This window comes from Cyanistes caeruleus, chromosome 1 (assembly GCF_971803275.1).
Source record: "Cyanistes caeruleus chromosome 1, bCyaCae1.hap1.1, whole genome shotgun sequence".
In the NCBI taxonomy this organism is placed as follows: Eukaryota; Metazoa; Chordata; class Aves; order Passeriformes; family Paridae; genus Cyanistes; species Cyanistes caeruleus.
In genome coordinates, this window is record NC_141701.1 from 105,934,294 (window position 1) to 105,960,755 (window position 26,462).

General features: G+C 36.3%; 1 protein-coding gene across 4 annotated transcripts in view; it reads right to left on the bottom strand.

Annotated features, from left to right (window-relative positions):
- The window catches only part of SEPTIN7 (septin 7), a 77,465-nt gene that overhangs the window by 33,658 nt on the left and 17,345 nt on the right, over positions 1–26,462 (bottom strand). For all 4 annotated transcript variants that reach the window (XM_086847471.1, XM_086847469.1, XM_086847465.1 and 1 more), the window contains exon 2: positions 25,447–25,549. In XM_086847471.1, the coding sequence (XP_086703597.1) occupies positions 25,447–25,456 (10 nt within the window). In that variant the 5' untranslated portion in view covers positions 25,457–25,549. The remainder of the gene's footprint in view (positions 1–25,446; positions 25,550–26,462) is intronic.

Below are 26,462 nucleotides of genomic sequence, written 5' to 3' on the forward strand. Positions count from 1 at the left end.
TCTACATTACAGCTGACAACCAATTGTACATCATTTCCAGTACATAACTGCTAACATTTGCTGACTGAAGAATGAAAGGTATATTAATTAACAGAGACTGCAGATTAGTTACAGTGGGCTCTTCCATTATTTGGACAGAAACAAAACTGACACAGCTACCAAATGCTAACGAAAAAATAAAAAGGAGAAATGGGGTTTATTTAATCTTTAAGATTAAAACACTCAGCACAGATGCAAGTCAACATCTCAGATAGTGTGGCATACATGCAACCCAAGAACAAGAAGCTCTACACATCAACTTGAGCAAAAGGAGAGAAAGGCGAAGCACTTTAGCATTATCCTCCTCAAAATGCCACCCAACTGATACATCTAAGGCATGAGTATCACAGAAAATTTCAGAAGCACAAAACACAAAATTATTTTTATTTACGTGGAATCTAATGAGTCTCTACAGAAGAGTACAAACAAACAGCACTTGGACTGACTTAACACTTCATCAGCTCTTCCTATGAAAATTTACACTAGAACTGAATAAGAACTACAGGAAGTATATTGAGTGCTCTCAAAATATCCCAGATGGGACACTGCTATTATAATAGCAAATCCACGAAAACTTTGTCAGAGGACTTAATTTAGAACATTTATTGTGGTAGTAAAAATTTCTTTCAGTACTTTATATCTTCCATCTTGATGCCTTCTCTCTGTAATATCCTTGGAAGAACTTTTTATAGCAGGAAACTATGTTATAACAAATCTCTTAACTGGCATAAGTGACAAGAGGAAGATACAGCTAGACAAATCCTGAAAATTCACCCCAGTGATATGATTTTTGTGGCAATAAGAAATGAGAAATTAGGACAATGTTGTTTGCAAGTTAGGATAATTCTGGTTCTTTGGTTTGGTGTTAGCCAACCAAGGAGCAAGAGGATCACATTGATGAGCTCTCCTGAATACACTGCTGCCACTTTTAAGCAACCCTTGGCAAAACGTGCTTTTGTTTCCACGACAGCCTCAGCCCTTATTGCAAAAATGGGTATTTTAGCTCTAAAAAAGGACAAGAAAAGTTGGAATAAGCTTGTGTTGTCAAGACTACACCCTTTTTAATATGGTAACAACTGTTTTGCTTAAGTGCTTAAGCCACTGTTTCCAAACTGCTGCCACCACTGTTCAGTTTTCTAATAATGGCTTAGAAGAAAACTGAGCTGCTTTTGCAGCCAACAGAAGCATCAGTTTACAAAGTGGAAAGGAAAATGGACAGGTCTGATAAGGTCATATCCTAAGACCTGTCTAGAGTGCTTGTTATGTATTGCAGTGGATAAGTCTGAAGGACAGACACGGGAGGTGGACCAGGACTCCTGGAATTCCTGCCAGCTACAGAGGACACAGCCCAGAGCCAAGGACACTGAATCTGGTAAGTCACAGGCTTGTCCTTTACAGAAGGTGAGAATGATACACAATGAGCTGAGTCAAAAGAGATACAAGACATAATTCTTGAAATATTTTTTTACATAAATACTTAAATCATTCAGTCAAATACCATGCAAAACAAAAAAAACTCTAACATATAAGTAAGTGAAAAACTGACATGCTCTCTTCTGTCTCAATGCCTGCTGAGTTGCAGTTATTGTTTTCTGCTCTGCCTGGCATTGACTTAGCAGAAAAGTAGTGAACAAATACTTGTCAGTAGTCAATTTCCTTCAAGTTAGCAACTTCATATATATCCACACATTTACTGGCAGTACATGTCTCCAAGACCTAAAAAATAAAGACATCTTGCAATTTCTTCTCCACTACAATGTAGTGGTATCCCTCTAAATTAACCTTTCTAATATAAAAGGTCACAGCTTCATCTCATCTTTTATTTCAGTATTTATAATACGCTAAGGCTGAGTTTCACTGTAGATTTCAGAAAGTTATTTGCCTCTATAGGGCCAGAAGGACATGAAACAGTCTAGTAATTTCTGTATTCCTTAAATTAGGATACAAAGATACCACCTTTGCAGTACTATGCATTTTTGTTTTATTCAAACTTCAAAATCTGAACTAAAATTTAATGTTGCTCTCCAATAGCAAAAATATTCCCACACCTCATGTGCCATCTTTAAAAATTCATTTGAGCAATTATCATATTCCTGTTCAAGTCTGTCATCCAAAATGATGTATCAGATAGACATTTCTCCTGAAATAAGAAAAATTAAGTTAAACTTCTGAGAGGCATGTAAGTTTAAGTGGGATAGACCTGATTAACATGTAGCTATTTATTTACAGTTTATATGTGAAAGCTCCCCATTTGGGGAGCCATCTGAAAATGCATACTACTGAGATTTCCATGCTCCACAAATGCTTCATTTGGAAACACACATCCTGATTTGGAAACACACAACTAATTTAAAGCCAAGACTGCACTATGCTAAAGGATGTGTCATTCACAAACATTTAAGCTGCACTTTTAAAACCAAGAACAAATATTTGCCGTCATCCTACATCACACCAAGCAGAAGCTGCAACAACCAGTGCTTAAAAGAAGTGTCAGCTCAAAAGCATGCTGCCAAAGTACAGAGTTATGTACATCCACTAATATCAGCTGATCTGATGCATGACTTAAACTGAGCGTACTACAGATTATGTTCTTCCCTGAGCTCTTAAAAATTTCAGATGCATACAGAATTCATCAAAGACAGCTTTTAAACATTTATCTAGGAATATTTTTCAATACCATCCCACAAGACTCATGTATGCATAGTCTCATTCAGTATTTTAAGTAGGAAATTATCCATAGGATAAGCTGTTCTTCTAATCAGAGAAATCAAAATTCTTCAAGGTAAAATATCTCAGACATAAACACAGATCCCTTCTTATAACCACATTACATACTACTCAAGATTTTTAGTCAAAACATTAGTTCAATGCAACCAAGTTTGAGCCTTCAATTTCTTCAAATTCAAACTTCAATTTCTGAAACAAATGCCTCATGACTGTCATATCAGCCAATACTGCCACCAGAAACAAATTAAATCCCAGCCTCCAAGCCATTCCTCCTTTGTGCTGACACAAGATTTTCCTTTGCTATGCTGCAAGCATAGCAAAGTTAGTCTGTCCTTTGCAGGCTGGAGACTAACCTTCCTTGCATCGCCCAGAAAACACTCCAGCTGGATTTGCACACTAATCCAATTTGGGCCAAGTGCTATTAGTTCTTTCAGCAGCAGCACAGACTCAGACCAGGTTAAAATCTGAACTTCAGCCTAGAAGAACAGCTGCTATTGCTGGATCACAGTTTTTCTAATTCTAAACCAGAAGGACAGTTTACAAATGCCACTGAGGATATTATGACTTTTCAAGTACTTAAAAATTATGAAGAATCATTTCCATTCTCTTACTCATGCCACTGATACCCTCTACATCAACCAAAATCTTCTCATCCAAACATCTTTAAAGGGTTGTCCACAACATTGATAAACAGCATGAAAAGAGAATTCCATCATCTGTAAAAGACATCAGGGACTCAGGAAAAAAAAAGCTCTACAGTAAAACTGGTCAAAAATAGGTTGACCACATATGGAATGCACAGTCTAATTTCTTCCCCCCTCACTTTGTTCTGTTTTTCATTAAAAAAGCAAGCCTTTTATGTCTTGGGGTGGGTTTTTTTGTGTTTGTTTGTTTGTGTTTTGTGTGTTTTTGGGGAGTTGTTTGTGTTTTGGTTTTGTTTGGCAATGGGAAGTACTTAAGTCTCATTTTCCTAAAAGCCACCATAACCTGGTCTAGGAAAAAACAGCTGACAAGTATGTGATACTTAAATGAAAATATGCATTCAGATTTTATAATTTTTAAAGATGTGCCATTATTGAAAAGCTAGTAGAAAATGAGAAGAACATGGACCTTAAAATAAACAAGTCTAATAGTGAGCCCATTGCCACAATAAAAAAGTAGTTTTCTTTCTGCACAGTGTTTTATCCATTAATAGCGGTGATGCTCGTCATCCTTGCCATGTTCTGAAGGGAAACCTCTCAAAGGACCCAGGTCTTGGAGACAGCAGCTCTGGTTATTTTTCAAAGTGGTACCATTATGCTGGTTATGTTACAGATCTACCAACATTAAAGTGATTGAAGAAAGCCTAGAAAAAGACAGTTTGCTACCATCACACTGGTTGGTGGGAAAAACAGCCACGTCAAAGAAATCCACTGGTATGGATATGAAAAAAGAAAGAAAAAAAAAAAAAAAGAAAAAGCAGCCAGATGACATGTAGAACTCCAAAACAGAGCTGTATCTAAGGCACTGACTGACAAAGAATTTCCACTGATTCTACTATTTTTGAAAAGAAAGATCCAAGTCTGGGTTTTTCCTAGCCATTTCCAAATGCTATGACTGGTAGTGTAACAGCCTTACAAAAAGAGGGGGGAATAGGGGGACTTTTACCATTTCAGTTACACCAGTTATTGTTCAGACGTACTATGTTAAAAAAAACCAGGGTGCTTTTTTTGTACTTGAATACCTATAGTGTTATTGGGAACTCTTCTTAAAAGTACAGGCAAAACAACAGCCAAGTCATCATCACAAAAATGAAGATGTAACTAAGCAGACTAAAGGACTGGGAATTAAAAGCCAGAAGTTTTAGTCATTATACTGCAATGTAAGGTGTCTCAAACATCAACACCCATCCAAAGGTAAACCAGCATGCAGGCAAACACGATTCAACAGAAAACCTGGGGCTGGAATGAGAACTGTGAGAAAAAGAAGTTGGTAGGTGCTCAAAAAGTACAAGACAGTTTGAATAAAACTGAAAAATAAACTGCTAACTATATCTGAAAACAGCAGTTACCCATAGGCAGTCCAAATCTATGCTGCTTCTGAACAAGACCTCTCAACAGTGAAGCACCTAAGTCATGCACAGTGCTCAGAGAAAAAAAAGCAAGGACAGAGTCCCAAATCGAGTATAGTATCGGGAGATCAGCACCAATCACCCCAGCATCCAGTTATATGCTGCAGTGAAACAGTGCAGCAGAAAAACCAATTGGAAAGCTGTGGAAAATGGTTTTAGGCAAGATTCACACTTCAGCAAAAATATGTTGCCCTGAGCTGTGCTACAGTGGACATCAATAAGCCCTCTGGTCCCAGTAGCATTCTTTCCAAAAACAAACTCATCATAAACAACCACAACAAACTTCCTCTTTCTAAAATGTGTTTCAGGTTAACTATGTTTTACAGTTTGATCTTGATTCTTCTGTTCTGTAAAATAAAGACCAAGGCTGGCACTACCCCCCCTGCAAAACATCATTTTTTATTCCAAATTTCCATTAGGATTTATGTTTTCCTCCCCATTCACCTGTAATAGTGCTTCATTTGAATTGTAAGCTGAAATTGCTCCAGAAGTAATTCAGGTAGTGAAGGGACCAGAAATGATACGTAATTGGTTGCTATTTGTACACCAGAGTTACATTTTACAACAAGCTTCAGCCCCTCAACTGGAGATGCAGGGCTGTAACATCTATCAGCATGCTGTAACTGTTTCTTTCAACCATACCAGTAAATTCAAGAAGTAAAAATCCTTCTCTGTTACTTGACTGCTCAATTACTAGAAATGGAGTATCCAGGGGGTCCCTAGCCCCCTACAAAAAGAATATGAAACGTGTATTCTTGTCCTCCCCATCTGTGCCTATTCTCCTTTTCAGCTGCTTGAAACAATCCTGAAGGACTGGATGCAAAGTTGGCTTATTTCTGCATCAAAATTTTTCCTAAAACCTACTCACCTCTGATTCTGAAAGAAGCCTCTTGAAAGATAAACAATGAAGATTTAAACAGAAATGTTTCTTGAAAAATAAGGTACTTCAACTACCACTCCTGAAATTCTTGAAGCAAGTGTACCAAAGGTACTCAAACAAAATACATATTCCCAGGTTGGTATTTTGGGTTTGGTGGTTTTTTGGGGTTTTTTTTTTGGTGGGAGGGGTCCACAGGGTTTTTTAACTTGAAAAGCTTCATTTCATTGATTAAAAGAGGTAATTGCCATGACTGGTGGAAACCACAAAGCTACCTGAATGGCATCTTTCAGTCCCAAAGTATATCTTGTCTATATTTCTTCTTTAAGTATAAATAGCCCACAAAGAGTTACATTAAGGTCTCTAATGTGATAAACATTAGAGATAAACATGCAGTGATGTTTGCAGCACAGGAAGAATTAGAGAAGCCATTTTCTGCTATAGTGACTCTGATACAAGACACCCTTCTAGAATTAAATTTATTATTTCAAATCAGGTCAGATCTGCTCCAAGCTACATTCATTTCACAGCATTTCTACAGTAGCACAAAAAAACCTGGTCACCTTTTTAGTACCAACTACATTTTTAAGAGCTTTTCACTAGCTTGTATTTGCTGTCAGAATCAATTTCCTCGTTTTAAAGATCATTACGACTACAGGCATTTACTTAAATATTTGTAAGCTCCTCAAGTCTACTACAGACACACCACACCTGTTGGTTCCTGCATCTATCTCCATGCTTACTCAACTGTCTTGAAAGTCACAAATGGGAACAAACAACGGGGGGAATCATTAAAATTCAACCATCCATTGGAGAGGAAACAACTATGTGTTAATTTCCTCATTAGGAAAAGCAAATGCAGCAAACCCATAGCAAACCTTGAAGTGTTACCTGTTTATGCTAAGCACCTTGACATTTATTGAATTAAGATGAACAAACTGGAAGCTTTTACCACTGAGGAGTTTGCAACACTTGACAAAGTAATCTAGCAATAAAATGCAGCCAGAACTGCTTTGGCTAATTCAATCTAACTTGAAACGTTCAAGTTATAGCTTATACCCTGCATGTTAAACATGTCATGTACTTTTACAGTTTCTCAGAGTTTTTACACATAAAAATCCCCCGGACCTCTATAGTTTGTACTAGACACCCTGCTTCCTTTCATCCTTTCAAAGAAATCAGCCTCACCTAACAGAAAATATGAACTACTTCCTACATACAAAAAAAGCCAAACACTGCAAAATTTGCATGAAAAGTTGTACTACAGGAACTGAGACTTTACTACTACACCTAAGGCCACACTTAGGCTTTTTTACTGGAAACAGCTATCCTCAGAAAAATTGCCCTCATTTGTAAGCAGTTATTATGGGCTTAATTATAAGCAAAGACTTGTAAAAAGGTTTATAAATTATATTGCACACATTGTTCCACAACTGGCAAAACCAAGTTTGGTTTTCTAGACATCTGTGGCCATCCCTTCTTACCAGACAGCTTGCACAAGTTCCTCTTTTAGCTGTCTTGACTCTTTCTCTTCCCGGATGTAAGCCTCAAGGCAGATGGACTGAATGCTAATCAGCAAATGGGGCCTATTACCTCTAATCCTTGACAGGACCTTCTGATTTAGTACTTTTTCTGAAAGACAGAGTTCACGTTCTGCCAGACTGCCCCATGATATGAATGAAAACCCAGAAAGTGGGAACAACTGGGAGAGCTACTTAAAAAATAAATTTAAATCATAGCTAAAACTGAATTGCACATGCAACCATCTATCACACAAGTGAGACTTGCAAGCCAGAAACACTTGTGCTAACTAGTTGTCCAACTAACACTAAATGTAGAATAGAAAAAGCTTATTTATATTATCTCCCAGGGAGAGAGTCACACAATTCTACAAAAATCTTCAAATCTTCTAATCTTCAGCACCTTTTTAAATACTCTGAGAGTCATCAAGAGGTGGTAGAATAGAAGGGATCTGAGCTGACTTCCATCCACAAAGAATAACAATTATTCTGGTACCAAACAAAATGTATGGGGAGAAAACAGCTCCAATATTTCATACAAATATATAATCCTGAACTAGGCTATCAAAGCAGTAATTTTAAAACCTAAATGCAGAATATTTCCCCAGTCTCAAGGAGCTGTTTTACATGACCACTGTTGCTGGCTTTCGTTATCTCAAAGTTTTTTTTTGCAAAGTATCTAATTATAGGGGTATAATTTATATTCAATCCTGAAAGGAAACAAGCCTCCCTTCTCCCCTTTTCCTCAAAACTTTAGGAGCTGTCTTCCCACACCCAGAACTGGGAGTGAGGAAGTAAGTCTTATTCAACCAAACAGGAACACACCCAAAACAGTTTTTTCCTTATATTCTATTTCATATATATCTGAATTAACGCTTTTGACTACAGCTTCCTTAGATGGAGTCTCGCTGTTGCTGTTTACTCCTTTTCCCTTCAGGTGCAGAAGCATTGTTTCATCTAGAACAGAACAACAATTTTTAGTCCAAGACAGCCTAAAGCAACACCAATGAGTCAAGAGACACTTCACTGACCCCACCAAAACACACAGTGCAACCAAAACAGCAGCATTCACACAAAATAGCAGAGATGCTCTCCCTTCCAGAGCCTAAGTTAAGAACTCTAATATTAGTGCTTTGGAATAGAATTACTGGGAGCAACCCATTGACTCTGGTATTAGGGAGGCATGAGTTCTCTTTGATTCTATTACTGAATCTCATTCAAGAAAATAAACCTGAGAGCGTCTACATAAAATTACGCAATTTTTGCAACTGCACTTCTACCCTCAGAGATTTCATGGCCCACTGAATACATTTTATTTACAATTTTAGCATTGGTCCATAGACCTAGGCAGCAACATGCTGCAGAATATGGTTAGGCTATTTTGGGTAGTATTTTGGCAAGTATTCATGAATGTCTTAAAAGAAACTGTATTTAGTATCTCTGTATCTTAAAATTCCAAAAATGAAGGATGACACAGTATATAGCAAACATACTCCTACATGAAATGCGTCATTATATAACAGATCTCATAAGACTTCATAAAAAATGTGTTTGAGCATCCTTTTTCATACAAGTTTTATATAAAAGTAAATATATCAGTACTACTGAAAAAATAAAATAAAAAATTCCACAACATTGCAGCTTTTAAGTCACCTTTATCTTTTTCACTTGCTTCTTTCCATAATCACTGTTGGACCTAAAGCATAGGAAAAACACTGTTTTACAACTTCAGTGCATTTAACTGAGAAGGATCAACATTAGACAACTACATTTCATATATCCTCAAACAAGAAGTGCCAAGAAAAACATGCCTGTGACAAAGGCAGAAAGCTTTTTTAATTCATCCTGTTCAAAGCATACACAATAGTGCTTAGTTTTTATTTATGGTCAATGCTGACTACTAATTAGCAGGATTAGAACTGAGATATTAAGAAGACTGCTCTGAAAGGCAAACTAGAGTAGTTTCGACAAGCTTGAGGAGTTAAATTATCAACCTAGTACAAGTCATAGTCATTATGCATGAACTCAAATATGGCCAAGAGCAAATAGAGACATGCAGAAAAAAACCCTAAAAAACACCCAAAAACCTTTCAAAAACAGCGTTACACAACAACTTACATAAGCAAATAAAAAAGGAACATTTTACTGCATTTTAGCAAAACTTATACTTTCTATTAAAAAGGTTACCAACAAAGTATTCAAAATTTTCTTTGCTACTTTGTAAGACTCTTAGAAAACAGCAAAAACACAGAACCATAATTTCCATGTGCAGGTTTTGTTTATTAAAAAAATTCAAAACTCAGATCCTATTCTCAAGGTCTCTATAACTAAATGAGATTGGGGTTACATGTTTCAAAAGAGCTAATGAGGGCAAAGAACTTCAGAATAGCTTCCAGATATTTTTGCATTCTTTTCAGCATCTGTAGTTTTAGATGCACACATCACATTCAAGCACCCTTTGAAAACAGGAAACTGAACCAACTTCTCAATAAGTTACAAGGCAAAAAGGGAGAAAACCCTTCAGAACAGCAGCAGTCAACACATCCATAGAGGGACACAAGCCAATGGATCACTACACCTGTGTGCAAGGACTAATTCCATACTTAACCTTCTACAATGCCCTTCTTTGAGTCACACAAGTCAGATTTAGAGCTACCCCAAGGAGTACTGCGTGGATTTAGTGATATTTGACAACAGAAAGGGCAGGACCAAAACATATTTAAGACAAAATACACTTCAACAGCAAACATCCAGTGAGCTCACACATAACAAAAGCCGCAAAAAAAGCTCCTGATGAACGAGGTGGAGAATTCATGCTTTCAAAACTCCCCATGATACAATATTCAGAGCATTTCCAAAAAGCTTAAGAAGGATATAGGGAATTGCATTCATTCTAACCGGTGTCTATGCACAAAATCCCAGGCACACCTCACTCAAGACAAGCAACAAATCTCCCTAACAAATCTGATTTGTAACAACTTGTTAAGTGGCCACCCATTTACCCTAATCTTTTAGGGAAACGTGGAACATACCACCTCTACTTCACATAATTTCTCTATTCCAAAGTGATCTCCAAGTTTGCTGAAAAAATGCTGTGGTATTCAGCAGATCCAAAATAAAAGAAATCCTTGTGAGGTGTGGGGTACCATCTGACAACCTCTTTTGGCATACTGCAAGAGGCTGAAGAAAAATATACCTGTTAGCAGACCCAACCAAGGAGGAAGGTTCTCCATGAGCCACAGCTCTGTGCTGTTCCTTCCCACCTCATCACCAGCCAGTCACATGGTTTCCAGTTCTTCAGTAGCACTCAGTGCTAAATTTGAATCATGGGATTCACACCAAGAGGGCAGCACACAGCAGGTCTATCTGTCCCAGTCACATTTTTCCACCTTTTTATCCATGGAAATTCAACTACTAATTATTTTTGCAAATCAAAATTTACATCTCAACACTAAGAACAATACAAGAAGTTTCCTTTGTCTCCTGTTTTCACCTTCCCCTTCGGTACTTTCCCACCTTTACACCCAGCATATATATCAAGTCCTCACATTCTCCAAGAATAGCTCAAAGAACCACAGCTTTTGCTTGCTGCTAGAAGCAGATAACTCTGAAGCTATCCATATGTTTTGACAAATGCAGTCACTTTGTCAGAATATACGGAGAGAGCTAAAAATGGTTTTCAAACAGTAAGTAATAAAAAGCCTTCCGGAAAAGGTTCAGAGTGCATCAACAAAAAAGCCAAAGCCAGAAACATCAGAAACAAGAGCACTGTAATTTACTGGGCATGAAAGACCACTGAATATGCTCAACAGTACTACTATGACACAGCAGCTTGAAATAAACAGGTAGAAAGGCATGCAAGAGACAGACCTTGATCTTCCATTCTCAGAAGCATAAACATATTCAAGATACAATTTAACCAAGTCACATGTGAGCATCTACAGAAACAAAAATTGTCTTTCCAGTTATCTCAGTCTTAGCTGGAAAATAGAGATTCTTCAGGTTTTGGGTTTTTTAATGTTTATTTTTAATAATTATTTTAATGACTTCATTTAAAACCTTCTCACTGTATCAAGAAAACTCAGCTGAGTTTACATCTTTTTGCATCTCGATGTAACAGAATTTACCATAAAACTTCAACTACAAAGAGGCTTTATCCAAAAAACAAAAAAAGAGATATTAGCAAATTGAGGCTACAGAGTAAGAGAAAATGCACATTTATGCTTCTTCGTAATAAATAGGTAACATTAACTGAGTTGTCCAGGTCACTCAGATAATACTATTAGTGTATGTGACAGTAGTATCTGACATAAAAAACCCCAGATGTTTTAACAGGATAGATACTTTATGCAGAAATACACAGCAATTACTTCCAATCTAAATTGGGCATATACACCCACCTCTCTAAAGGACACTGCAATGTGCAGTATTTCTGTGTCAGAGTTGATATTTTATCTTTCTGTGAAGTTAAAAATGCTAAGAGGCTTTCCTTACCCAAGAAGAACCAGCCCCAAGCTTCACCTAAAGTGCATGAATAGCAGGTTTGTTAGAACAGAAGGTTTGAGGTTTTTTGCATGAACAGAAGCAGCTTAAGATGTGACACTTCTCTAGGATGTGACTCCTCTACTTAACTTGCAAATGTGTAGTTCTCAGCAGCTGGAGAACTAGGAAGCAGTATCCTGTTCCATATTAAAAACCTACAAATAACAACATGAAAAAAGCAAAGCAAAAAAATATCCCACCCCTTTATTAATGCTTGGATATGGGCACTTTCTCAAGAAGAAGCATAATTTGTACAAGTGCCCTCTAAAGCACAAATATGAAGAGCATATAGAAGTTACGAAAAGTCTCACAAAAACAATCAAATGCAGTAAGAAAAGAATCATCTTCATTGAGGCTAGAGCTCTTACCTGAGTGCATATTTTGCATTTGGTGAGTTGAGGATATCCTAACCCTTGTGTGATGTAGCTACACCAAACTACTAGAAATATGCAAAAAAGTAAAAACCACACATTTAGTGAAGTAGTGAAGCATGGGCTTTTCTTTATATTATTATTATTTCTTTGTAATAATTTACTTATTTAAATATTAATCATGTTTGACTTACATGCATTAAATTGATTTTTTTTCTAAGCTGACAGCAGGAGTTTTAGGGAAACTGCTAAGTACACATATTGACAAACACAGCCTTATCTGAGTAAGCAGAATAAGTTCTCTGTGTCTGCTTCCAGTTCATCTTGCTAGTAACAGTGAAGCATTTGTCTCCCTGCTTTTCAGTGACACAAAAAAAAATCCAAAAAAAAGATGCAATAACATATCTGTTTTAAGATGATAGAGGAATAAGATAATCACCTATGAATTTACCCATTGATTTTATTATCTTTTCTGTAGCAGTTTATTAAAAAGACAAACACCAAAAAAGGTCTTCACGTTCTGTATATTCTAATTAGTGTAATTCAAGTAAAAACTGTCATTTTATACCTTTTAATCAAATGCTAGTTTCTACTAATTTCCATCTATTTTGAGGCAACTCAGTTTCATCTTTGGCTAAAAAAAACCCTACTTTTGGGTAAAATATTTTCACTTTCTCACTAACCCTATACTGTGAGTGGCCTAACTTCACCTGATTAGCAACTGCAAAGCATTTCAGGACAGGGATTTAACCACAGACAGATTCTAAAAGGTATTAAATTCACAAAGATTTCAGAGTCCTATCAAACTGTCAACATCTTCCATCTTCCTACTCTGCTGCTGGTTGAAATGGTATAAAAGCATTTCTGCAGTTCAGCCTTTTTTGAGGCAAAACAAACCACCTCAATGGTAAAACAAGAAAGCTGAATAGCAGATACCTTTGCAGTACGTCATCCATACGATGAATCCCTACATGACAATGCTGTCTCAGGAAAGGCGTGGACTACTGAGTCCTTAAATTGATTTGACAGAAACATTTGACAGACTGGAGAGCCTATTGTTGCACCACAAGTCCAAAAACACAACTGACACCAGACCACTGTCATCAAGTGTGACTCCAAAACGGGACCTTGCTTAATTTATCTAACCCAGCATCCTCCTCCTGAGAGAGGACAAAAGCAGATGGTTCAAGAGAAACCACATGAAAGTGCTTTGAACAGGGGCTGGACCAGATGACTTTTGAGAGATTCCATCCGAACAAACTACTCCCTGATTCAGTAAAATGGCATGCAAACAGTGATGCTTCCTTGAAATATCACTTACCTCCCAAAGTTTATGGTGCTAGTTGACAGTAATCTTTATTTTGACCTCTTTACAACAAGAGTTTTTGAAAAGTTAGAAACAGTAAACAAGAAACTATCAACAGCCAGTACTACACATAATAAAACTCTAAATTTATTTCTCAAAAACCAAAGGCACAGACTTTAGTGAGGTACAAAGTTCAAGCAAGAAATGTCTGCTTAAAATTTATTTGTAGGAGGGCTATTTTGAAGCCTTGTAAAAGAGTTCTATAGGTGAAGCATCAAGAAACTGCGGGAGGCACGTAACTGGAGACCTCTTCATCCATCTTTACAGAGCTGTTTTCTACAAATTAGTACCATGACATGATTTCAGCTACTGTCACTATGATGATCCTCCTGATTTCCTACTTATCCTGCTGTCTGTATCTTTGCCTGGTCTTAGTCAGCCACTCAACATCATTTATTAGGCACTAGAAATACAATTAGAGCACTCCACACTGTGCCATAAGAGCAAATTACTTCTTATAAATGAAGTTTATTTATAGAAAAAAGACCAAATAGAAAAGTTCAGATGAGTGCCAAAATAGGGAACAAGACTGAATACATACACACACACACACAGTGCCTAGAAGTTTGTCTGTTGATTACATAGCACAGCTGCTGCTTTGAATGGTAGGTCTCAAGTCCTTTCTAATTAGACAGGTATATAAAAATGCTATGCAACTACTTCTAGAATAAATGCATTTACTGTTACTTAAAGCAGAAACTGTTTCTCAGTTGAATCTCTAACAGTCCAAGTATCTGCAAAGCTCATAAAAACACTTCCTCTGAGTCAGTTTTATTTTATTCAGCTTTCTGAATGTTTGCCATTTGACACAAATCAACCAAAGCAGATAAATTCGCAGTCAAATAAAATTTTGGACACTGTCCTCAGTTCAAACCACAGCCAAACAGTGTATAAAAATCACATCCTTTTACTTATTGTAGACTGAAATAGCTGTGATAATTTCAAGCCAAACTTCTTCAATTTAACAAATATTTAAAGCTGAAATCTGGCCCAATCATCCAGGTCTCAACTAGTTTCTCTGCATTTAGTCACCAAAAAGTATCTGATTATATAAGGACTTCACTATTAAACAACAGTGGCTAAAAGGATCAAATTGTACAGAGCAAGAACGGTATTTCAGAAACACAACATGTTTTTCTTCTTAAGAACATGGATTCAGTTTTTCAACCACTAGACAGTGTTAGTCTATTAAGTGGATTAGTAAGCACTATGCATTATTGGATTAAGGTCTACCTGCAGCAGAAGTGGGTATTGATCTTGCAAAATCACTGAAAGAGGACATTGCCCTGCAGTGGTAATTGATTTAGTTTCTTAGTTTCAGTTACTCAGGAAGAAATACAAGACAATATATATCCTTGAAATAATAATTCAAATAAAAATTTTATATAAATAGTAGTAATATAAAAATTGAAAAATTCCAGCACAACTTTACAGAAGAAGCAAATGTAAAAATCTGTTTTTATTCATACAGTAACCTACATATAGGAGGAGTTTTGACAGAGCAACCAAGCTCATGCTCTTCAAGGTTTGACTTTGCTGAAGTTTCACTCAAAGTCAATCAAAGCACCACAAATGGTGCTGCCATGGAACACAGGTGGGGTGTGGGAAAAGTCGCTTCTTTTGTCCTGCTCAAACCAACCTCTGCACCAGTTCCCTCAAAGGCTTCAGAGTACATGGAAACAAGGTGGCTGTGATTTTGTTTCAAGTTACTTCTTTCTGCATCAGAAGATTCGCACTAACAAGGTTACTTCTGGATTTTTCAGAGCTGGAAGTGTCATACACTGGATCTATATAGAGATTATATGACTTCTTTTCATAACTACCATTGCTGAGAGCACTGAAGAGTGGTTAGTCACAAACCTGTGCAAACATCAAAAAGGTTTCTACATTCCCCAAGTCTTTGGCCAGACATCTGGAGATACAAGGTTAGAATCTGGGGTCCAAAAGGTTAAGAAAGAACATCCTCTTAAAAATAATTATAATAAACTTGAACGTTACTTTATGTTGCTGAACCTATCAAGTTAAGGTCACCATCACACTTGATCCAGGAGCCAAGAAAACTCATCTACAGGTCCTTAAAAATCCCCTTGTGTTATTTTTGTTATTCAGTCCTACACGAAGAGAGGGTATTTTTACTGCAGGGTATTAGATTAATTGCTCAAAGGCCTCTTTGACAGACTGTGCCAATGTCATGTAAAGCATTTTCTGGGATGACAGAAAGAAAACCAATCATCTTCATCAATGTCAGATTAAAATAGATAATAAGGAAAACAGCAGAGCAAAAAATAACCGGAAACTCAAAATAAACTGTCTCATCCATCAAATAAAGGAGGAACAGATGGTAAAAGAGAATTGCTGATTTTTGAGACAAAGAAGTTTACTCTCAGAAATCCTACAGCTCCCTTTAAACTCTGCAGCGTGGGACAGAAACTTTAATATCCTTCATCAGAAAAATCATGTAGATGTGAAGGCAAATTAATGGATCACAGTTTAACACAAAGAGAAAGTAAATGTTTCACAGATTTACATCACAGGTTCCAAGAAGACAGTTGTAGATGAAATATCAACTAGTTCTTTATCAGATTATTATATCACAAGTGAATCACTCATATCTTGCATGAGCCGAACTTGGAATATCCCTGAGATTGCTCCCTACCATGTTTGTGAATACAACACATAATATTTCTGTCTTGCAGGATAAACGACACAGGCAATGTGCATGAAGGCAAGAACAACCAATGGATGTGTGCAGTGAATGCCCTTTGTAACTCCATGCCATTTGAACTCATCACGCATCAGCAGCTGCAGATCTGGTAATTATATACTTCAGCAGTGGTTTGTTTCAGTCGTTCAGCTTAACACAATGCTCATGAGCCCGTGCTGAAAAGTGTTCCACACATATCCAACAACTTCTTTCCACTTCAGACCACTGAATTACTATTTTTTCATTATCTGAGCAACAGAAAATGGACCCACAATTCTGGATTAGTCCATAAATTCAAAATTCAACATATAATGACCTCAGATGGCAAAACTGCTATTTTAAAAGGTGCTGCTGTTTGCAGTTTGAGATGTCAGATGGGAATACTCCAGATTCTTTTCAAAAACGTGAACTCTCACCTTATACAGAAAGCAACACCACTTGACATATCCCAAGCAGTAAAACAGCACAGCCAGATGCTGTTAGAACTTGATGTTTTCTATCCAGCCCACATTTATCTGTGTCCTTCCATTGCATTGCTTCTCACTCCACAGAAGGCTGAGTTTAACTCCCTTGAATCACAAACCATTTTTGCCCTTCTGGGGAAGCCTCTGCCCAATGAAACACATTTATTTATCCTTTACAGGAGAAGTTGCAGAATGATTCATTTTGCATTAACTTTGACAGACACATGGTTCCAGTCGCAAGATATCAGTGCAATTCTGGCTTAAGGTTCCATCTTTGACCAAAACCAAAATTTCACTGATAAAAACCTAGAAGTAACTGTGAAATTAGGAAATCAGGACCCCTGGAAAAAACTTTCACTTCAAGTTTAACAAAGGGAAGGAACTACACCAAATGGCATTATTACAAACTTAACTTAGCTTAAATCAACACTGAAAGAAACTTAGCACTATTCCAAAACAGAGTGTAAGAGTTCTCAAATTTGTGCTCTTGGTAAATTACCTACAAAGAAAAGTCAGGATGAAAGTAAAGGATGACAAGAACACAGACAGAAAAAAGTAATTTGATGAAACAGCAAGCTTCAGCAGCCTTTCTCCCCCTCCAACTGATAAATTTAAATAGTCTGACTTACATATTGTATTATGGTAAAAATTACTGGAAAATACCATCAGATAAACCATAAGAAGTAAGAAAAAATATTATCAGAAGATGCTCATTCTCTTTAATAAGAGAAATTCAAGATACGAGTATGGGATAAACTCTAATTTATCAGTAAATATGCTTAGAACCTCAACAGAAAAATACCCAAAACCCAAAATGAAACAGTTGCATATAACAGCCATACTACACATAAAGAAAAACACAGGAAAAGGAAGAAAAACTGTTTGAAATGGATTGACAAAGAAGATCTGAACTGACTGCTGCAAAATCAGCCAGAGGGAAAACAATCATATTGAATCACATTTAATGGGTCACATGGGCTTTACTACAACTGGATATTTAGACCACAAATACTCCATCCAAGAATATCACTTTGGTTACAATATGAACCTGTTCCTTAAAAAAGTTGTCAGCATTTCAAGATACAGCAGGCAAGACTAACATTTCAGCCAACAAGAAATAAGCAGCAGTTTTAAACTTACACAGCATATTTACCTCTACAAGAAACTGGCTCCTACTTTGAATCTCACGCTGGGCTTGTAGCAATGATGGCTTCAAAAGCCAGTGCTGCGGTATCCTGACACCTGATTATCACAGGCTGAGGAACTAGAAACAGTATAAATGTGACTTCTAACAGGTCACTGCTTACAAGATGCACAACATTTAGTTCACACCCTGCTCATGCACATGACAGTTCAGGACTATCTGTTGAGTAGCAACAAAACAAGTGCTGGCCACCTTATCATCAGTTTAAGAAATAAAACATCCATTAGTCTGGTACTTTCTCTAAGATACGTTCAAGTTCCACACATTACTAATTATCCTTATTCTAATATTAAAAAGCCAGATGCATGCAATTCAGCTAAACTGTGACCCACAAACATCAATGGGAACAAGGACCAGGTTCAAATGCTGATCTCACCATAATGAACAAGCTTACAACAAAAAATTAAGTATCAACAGAGTAACTGTGTGTTTGTGTGCATGTGCACACATATCTGGATGTGTAAAATCAGTAAGCACATTTTTATTTAGAAGTGAAACAAAAAAATGAGAAGGTAGGAGAAGAAAAAAACACCTGGAAAAAATACTTATGCAGCTAGGAACACAGCAAGGACAGCCTGTAGGCAGCTAGTACTGTGACAGGATTGATTATGTAGGGAACCACCAAAAAAATTCACAAAGCATCAAAAGTGAAGATGACACCTACACAATGCAGAGCACAGTCTCTCATTAAATCATTTTTATGAAAGTTCCTGAATTCATCTATTAGAGATCCAGTAAAATAATTCACAGCATTTGTTATGAGACTGACAAGAAAACAATATCGGGAATAGAAAAAAAAAATTGTAACAGAATCATCACTTTTTTTAAAAAAAAAATAAAAGCCATTTAGATTACAGGCAGATTTTTGCCAAATTATGGGCTCATATCCACACACTTGGAAGAAATATAAATCTTTTCCCATAAAAACCTTTGCCAATAAGCAAAGAATTTTAATAGATAAATTAGGATCAGACCAAAATACTGCCACATGAGAAACAGATCAATTACATCTACGGTCACCAAAGCTTTACAAAAATATTTTCTTTATTTTTCCATGCAATATTTTAACACATTAATACTTGGTACTTAAGGTTAGTTGTCAGAACTTGAGTCATGTAACAGCAAGCATCCAATAAGAAGTACCTTACTGTAGTTTGCTTTCATATAATCTACTCAAGAAGCTTTGCATCCAAACACTTAATAAGAAAACAAAAATCCAAAGGCTCTTTAAAAGTTATCCAGTAAGTACTACAATTCCAATTAATGTTTTAATTGCAAACAATTTAAAAATGAGAATTCAAGATCAATCCTATTAAATGCCAACTTTAGCTCTGTTCATTAGAAACTTTAAGCTGCTGCAGAGAGGAAAATGTTTAAAATGAGTTTAACAATAACTGAGATCCAATTTTTTTTCCTATTGAGTAATTAAAATCCACTATGCTATAAGCAACTTGTTAAAGTATTTGAAAAAGTACGGTTTCTAGATAAACTCAAGTAGGTAGATTAACTGAATTTCCTTTACAATAAGTTTCAACAATAACCCACTGTAAAGTTTCTCTTTTCCATCAGGTTTTAGACTTTGTGCATGTTTCTTTCCCCAGCAATAGAAAAAAAGGCAAAATACTACAAAAGACGCAACAGCAGCAAGTATGTTGCCAACTGTAGCTCACTGCATTACAAAAGAAAGAGAACAGGGAAAAATAAAAAAATCCATCCATAAACCAACAAAAAAATAAGAGAGCTTTTCTAACTGAAGTCAAGTACTCAGATGAATATGTACTTCAAGCTCCTGTCTGCAAGTAACTCACCGGAAAATCATGCAGGCCAGTAAACTCACTGTTAAGTTACTGATCTTTCACATCTTGGAAAGACACTTATTTCTTCATTAAAGACTTTCAGAATTCATCCCGTTCTGCTGTCTCAAAAATTTCTTATCAACCTCTTTCCACAAAAAGGAGTGACAGGCTATTGATGAGGCATTACTCCAAGGGAGCATGTCATCTGTAGGCACACACTGGCTCTGTTCTGTGTTCTACCAGTTTCCAATTACCTTTGGTTTTACCTCTGCCAATTCTACTGCATTCAACCTATTTTGCTTTGGCATCCCCATCAGGTACATGCTAAAGTATTCAGCCATCAATTTTTATACTTCGTAGGCATCATCAGTGGAATACAATAAATTATTTCTTTAAAGAATTCTGTAACCTTAACAACAACCTCTTCTATAGCTATACTTCATGGAAACCTCATAATCCTGTGAACAGAATCCCTGCAACTTAATTTTTTATGTGGTTTTCTAAAGGAGCTATTTCTGTTATACCACAACAGTTGAACCCAGACTTCAACATTTCTTTATAGAAAAAGTACCCTGAGAACTGTTAGAGTGCTGTCTAACCCGGCCCCCCGGCACAGCAGTACCAGACAAGTAGTTGCCATGCAAGTAGCCCAAAACAGGCTGCAGCCAGACTTACAATGGCCACAGGACAGTTTTCAGAGGATGACAGATCTTGAGGAATTCAGGTATTCTGAAGAACTGAACTTACAGGGGAATGGATGCAGGATACCTGGAAGAAATCTTGCTAGTTCTTTTCCACCACATGCTTTTTCTTTCTAAAAACAAGAGGACACTACTCCAGTCCTGTACACGAGACTGTACTCTCCTGACTGCATGCACAAGGCACTGCACACTCAGCAATGGCAGTGCAGGATCCTAAGCAGCCAGATAGTGAAGGTGGAACCAAAGCCCAAACACCTACTCAGATACTGTGGTAGTAGAGACATGACTGAAAACTTAACTAGGAGCATTTCAAATCACAACAGACCAACAAGAACTGGCAACATCCCAAAACTATTCCTACTTAGTTGTACTAGTTACTTTTCACTTAATTATTCTTCCCATCCTGTGATAAATGATTTTGTTCCTGGCATTAAAATTGATGACAAGTAAAGAGTAAGTATCTGTGAGTAGCTGAGTGTCTTGGTGCCACTGGTTGGCTTCATAAATAAATAGATTCAGAAAGGGAACGAGTGAAGAGGGTAATTCTAATCAGAACATGATCCATCACCAGAAGATACAAGTAGTAAACCAGTCCAAGCTTTCTTCAGTGAACAATAAAAGCATTTTAAAATCAGGGTGTGCTGCTTCTCTAATGTAACTTCAAGTCTTGCAAAATACAGTCCTTTTCTTTGCATCCATGCCAAAAAAGCCATGTTTAAACCAAAACACTCGAGTACGCATATAATTACAAATGAGGCACTCCAAACATTGCATGGCATTCTCCTTTCAGTTGGAATCTACAGGTGATCTACAAGGCTAAAGCACCAATTTGGAAACCAAACAGGCAATTTACTATAGGAGAGGTTTCAAAACAGCTTTCAAAGTCAAAGGTACCGAACAGTTGCTCAAGAACTAGGAACTGCGTAGATAGGTCCTCTGGAAAGCCACTCAAGTGTAAGTGTTCTGTACTTTGGAAATAAGATTACTTTAAAATAAAGACCCCAAACTTAGAAGTTCAGCCTCTAAGGCAACTCATGAAGCCTGAACACTTTGAAATATACAGCTCTAGGAGAAGTCACCACAAACACATATTCTTAAGTACATAAGGTCTATAGGAGAAAGGAATTTTTAAGAATTACGACTTTGCATCTTCTTGGGTGTTGGTTCAAATCCCATTAGCAGCGTCATTTCAATACAAGAACAACAAAAGAGGGATTTCCTGACTCAGTGTTTAGAAGGAAGACACACTGAAAAATAACTATTTGTTCCACACCTCATATACACTGAAGCAAAAACACCACCCACTACTTAAGCAAGTGTAATTATATTAACAAACAGAACTACAATTCCACAATTAAGACTTTAATTGTGAGTTACTAACCACAGTGGTATTAAGTCTGTAAGTTTTCTTTTCTTAAGCATCTGATTTAAACATGTACTTTCCTCCAAAAAACCTGAGCAGCAAAGAAATACAGAGAATACTCTTTGGATTTCAGACAGACTAAATATTTATGTCGGGTTCTCAAGTGTTTCAACAATCATTTTATACTTGAAGAGATTACACAAGATTATGAAGACAGCAGGCTACCAAGGCAAACTTGACATTTTTTCCACTGCTGAGCTTTAATCCTTCAAATGTAGAATTAGTTGCTTTAAACCATTACTCAAATGTCTTACTTTGAAAACATCAAGAATGGAGCTCAGTTAAATGTACGTTTTTGCTCACTTTATATTGTATCCTCAGAGGAGGTGCTTGTGAGTTTTCATTCTGCAAAACCAACTTGTTGTAAAAGCAGCATGATGAAAACTACTGCTTAGCCTTTGAGATTACAACTAATATGAAATTGTCCCATGAAGATTGAAGACAAATCAATGAAAACTGATTAATAAGGAAAACAAAGGGCTATTTCAGTCTTCAGTTTCTCAAGAAAAGTTTATAAACACTAACAAAAGAATCAATAAAATTTAGAGAAAACAAACTTTGAGATAGAAATGTCAAAATGTTTATTATGGCTAAATATTATAGAGTAACACCAATTTCTATTAAGGTTTATTTTTTAATGATTCTTAAAACATTTGATATAAGAAAGGTATTTTGACATCCTCTTAGACTTGTATGTGTGTAGTTCATCATCACTTCATCCCTTAATTATATTTAATGTAAACACCATAACACTTGGAAATCAGCAGCTCTATTCACAGAAAAGAGCTTATTAACATTACAAGCCTCAAATATATCAATTTTACCAAGTCCTTACTCAAAAGAGCAACTTACAAGACTGAACACTGTCCAAAATAATGCCACCAACCAACTTAGCTCAGATAGGGAAGAGAAAATCTGCTTCAGAAACCACTCTCTAAGCTGTTCAACAACTACTCAGCCTTATGCATGACCACATTTAAAAGCCCACTCTCCAACCTCACTGGTGCAAAGAACAGCAGGAAGCCACCACACACTGCTATGGGCATCTCCATCAATTCCAGGGCAATGACAGTAGCTGGGGAAAAATGTGTTTTATGGAGCACATTCACAGTTTAGGCACAGGAAATGTTTTGCAAAACTGATCTACCTCCCTGAAAAAATTCTTACTGGAAGCACCAGATCTGTCTGATGCTGTACATACTACGTGATCAGACACAAAAATCTTACACTGTTAAACTAAAACCAGAATTGTTTCTACAGCAGTAGAAACACACACAATAGTACAACCATACTGGCAAATCCCCTCCAAACACTGCTCTAGTGAATTTTCATGCTACATATTCCAAAATAGCCAGATATTTTTATATGCACATCTATTAAGTTTAACTGATAATTCCAGACTAAATGTACAACAGGAAAACAGCTTCTATACAAATGCATTAGCTGCAATATCAAACCTCATGGATACCTGAAAATAGCTGGACACAGTTCCCAGATCCCAAACATGATTTGTTTTCTTTGTTGTACCCATTTAGCAACCACAATCACTATTTTTCTTTTTTTTTTTCCCTTTCAGAACAAATGTGTAACACACTGACACCGAGTACCTCCAACAGCAGATCAGTAGTTGTGCAATCTGCACTACATTCTAACTTTGAAACTTTACCAAGTAGTTTATGTATAATTTGATTTACTATTACAGATTAGTATCACTATGTCAGCTAAAGACCTCAAACCAAGTTAGAGTACACTACCTCACAGGATGAATATAGCAACAAATAATTGTAATCTTCACAATCTACTTGCAGATTACATTACAGTGTTTACCAACACAAGTGATCAGTAATAAATACAAAAATATTTACAATATACAATATAAATACAAAAATATTTACAATATACAATAATAAACACAAACTATTTCATCTTTGTATTTAAAAACAACCACATTTTTTCAGGGCATACTATTACCAGGTACTTAACTTTGAAACAAAATAATTTCTCTACCCGACCCCTCACCAAATGTTCCCAGGGTACTAAAAGATCAGACATCGTTTTGTTTAAGCACTCACTTTCAAGTTTCTGATTTCTATACTTGGGGGTGAAAAGAAGAGAACTAGTGGCATTTTTAATTTTGGAAAATACTAACACCTCCCCTAGTAAGCTTCCAGACAGTGGCACAAATTTCCATGTAAACAAATGAAGACTTAGTAGCAAACACAAAAATAGTAAAACTAGTCATTTTCAATCTAGTTTTGGACCAATTTTTCTTCTTGAGGCTCACAATCATCTACAGCTTTCCTAAATGTAATTGCTTTAAAACTATACCACAAGGAAATGAGAACATGAAGGTAATTTTGCAGACTTTCTCCAGTTCTAGCACATCCCTACATCTACCACTTACAAGGATAGTTTCATCCGTTCCTCTTTTTTTATTACCTGTAGATAGCAGAAAACCAAATTTTACTTTAGACTTAACAATTGTGGGACAAATAATGAATTATGTACTTGAATGCTAGACTATAAAGGAACCTGTCATCAACTTCCAAAAGAAAAAAGCAACCCTCAAATTATAAAATTCTAGCTCACTTTTGTAATCGAAAGAAAAATATACATGATCTATACAGTGAGTCTGCACCAATTTGCCCTTGATTTCTAACTCTGTCCATAGTACTATTATGTTACATGCTACTTGCACATGAAGTCTGCACAAGCTATCCATTGTGCTAATTACAAAACAAAGCACTATCAAGCTAGCCAAATTACAAAAGATAAAGCTAGATAACAGTGACAGATGGCTATTATAAAATATTCTAAACTATTATTATTATTATTTTGCTGATTACCATGTCAAAACAAGGTCACATATCCAGTAGCATCAGTTACATTCAATGTACAAAACTTTACTAGCAGTCTATTAGCATAAAAGTACTCTAAAGAGCAAGAAAAAAGAAATTAGATTTCCTAGGAGGAAAGATGTCAAATTTGGGTCATCACTGAAGCCTAAAGAAACTGTTCTGAATTGTATTATTCATTCAAACTAACTATAATTTCCCATTTTCTGTAGTCCATAGGGAACAAATTGTTTACATTTGGTTTTCTTTGCAACCATACAAACTAGAAAGGTTTGTTTAAATTAATGCTTTGATTTTGTAGCATAGTTTTGTGGTCACAGAAGTGCAGGATAGACAGGATCCTACTGCCTGGTTACGTACTAGGTTTGCCATGTTGCACTCAACCATAAAAACATTCTTTTTTTTATTCAAATGAAAATCAAGTTCAAATTACTTCTGTCATACTTGCAAGCAGCATTTAAGACCAGATCCACACCAAACTGTTTTCTTAAGACTGTATGAACAGTCTTAAGTTCTCATAATTTATTCATCATTCATTCATCAGTTCTCATCATTTGTTGGCCTCCTCATCAACTTACAGACCAGACATGCACTTTTTAACCAACCTAGATTTATCACTCTAGCAGGGGAAAATCCGTATTTACTCCTGAGATCATGCAAAACACACTTACATCATCATCACAGATTTTAAGAATTATGTCAAAACAGTTCTATCAATCAACACTCAAAACAAAGAAAGAAACTTACCTACTACCATGAGAGTGAATTCAAATCCTCTCTTCACAGACTTTCGGTAAACTTGATTTGGAAGATTTGCAAACCCCACATATCCTTCAAGGTTCTTCTGTTGCTAAAGCAAGAGATATTTACGAAAAAAATAGTTAAAAGAAAATGTGATTTCCTTTTGATTTTTAAATTTAATTTAATTTTTAAAATTTAACTTTAATTTAATGTATTTTATATATTTCATGTATTTTAATTTCATTAATTTAATTTCAATTTAATGTAATTTCTCTGTTAGCTTGTATTCTTAGTTATTGAAACACTCACTTCATTTTCACGTTAGTAGAAAAGTGCTATCTACTAAACTTCTCAACAACCCAAGCTGTCTACATTAAGACAGAGCAATGAACTGCAGCAAAAAATATACAAAAAAGTTTTTTTTTCTTTTACTGGATAGCCAAAAAACTAGCACAGCAACTCAGCTACACTAGGAGTATTTTGATCAAATACAATTGCCATATTATGACTGTTTGTACAAGCACAAGAGTGTGCAAGTGAAAACAAATTAAAACATAATCAACCTGGTACCAATGCCCCTTTGAAATAGAGGCCAGCAGTATGAATGCACCTTTCCTAAATTTCCAAGTCATGGTGGTACTGCCTCATCAAGATGGGAACCAACCTGACACCTCTGCTTCTGAGTCACTCAACTGGAGGCCTTCATGTTAAACCCAGACTTACACTAATGTAGCATGCCTTGCAACAAACTCTCCATACAGGCAAAACTTCATTTGCCTTGTACTCTGAAATACTTACCCAAAATAGTGCCTACTGGGAAACAAGAGAATTCTGGATGTTAGCCATCGCTTATTCTCACCACATTATTGAAAACGCTGGAGGTGCTTAGAATGCCTCCTCTTCACTGTACTAGACGCAGCCATCTCTTAAAGCTCAACTGTGCTACCTTTACACTACACTTCCAGCACAATCCTACAACTGTTGGTTTATTAATGAAACAGCTCTTATAAAACAAGGGATTG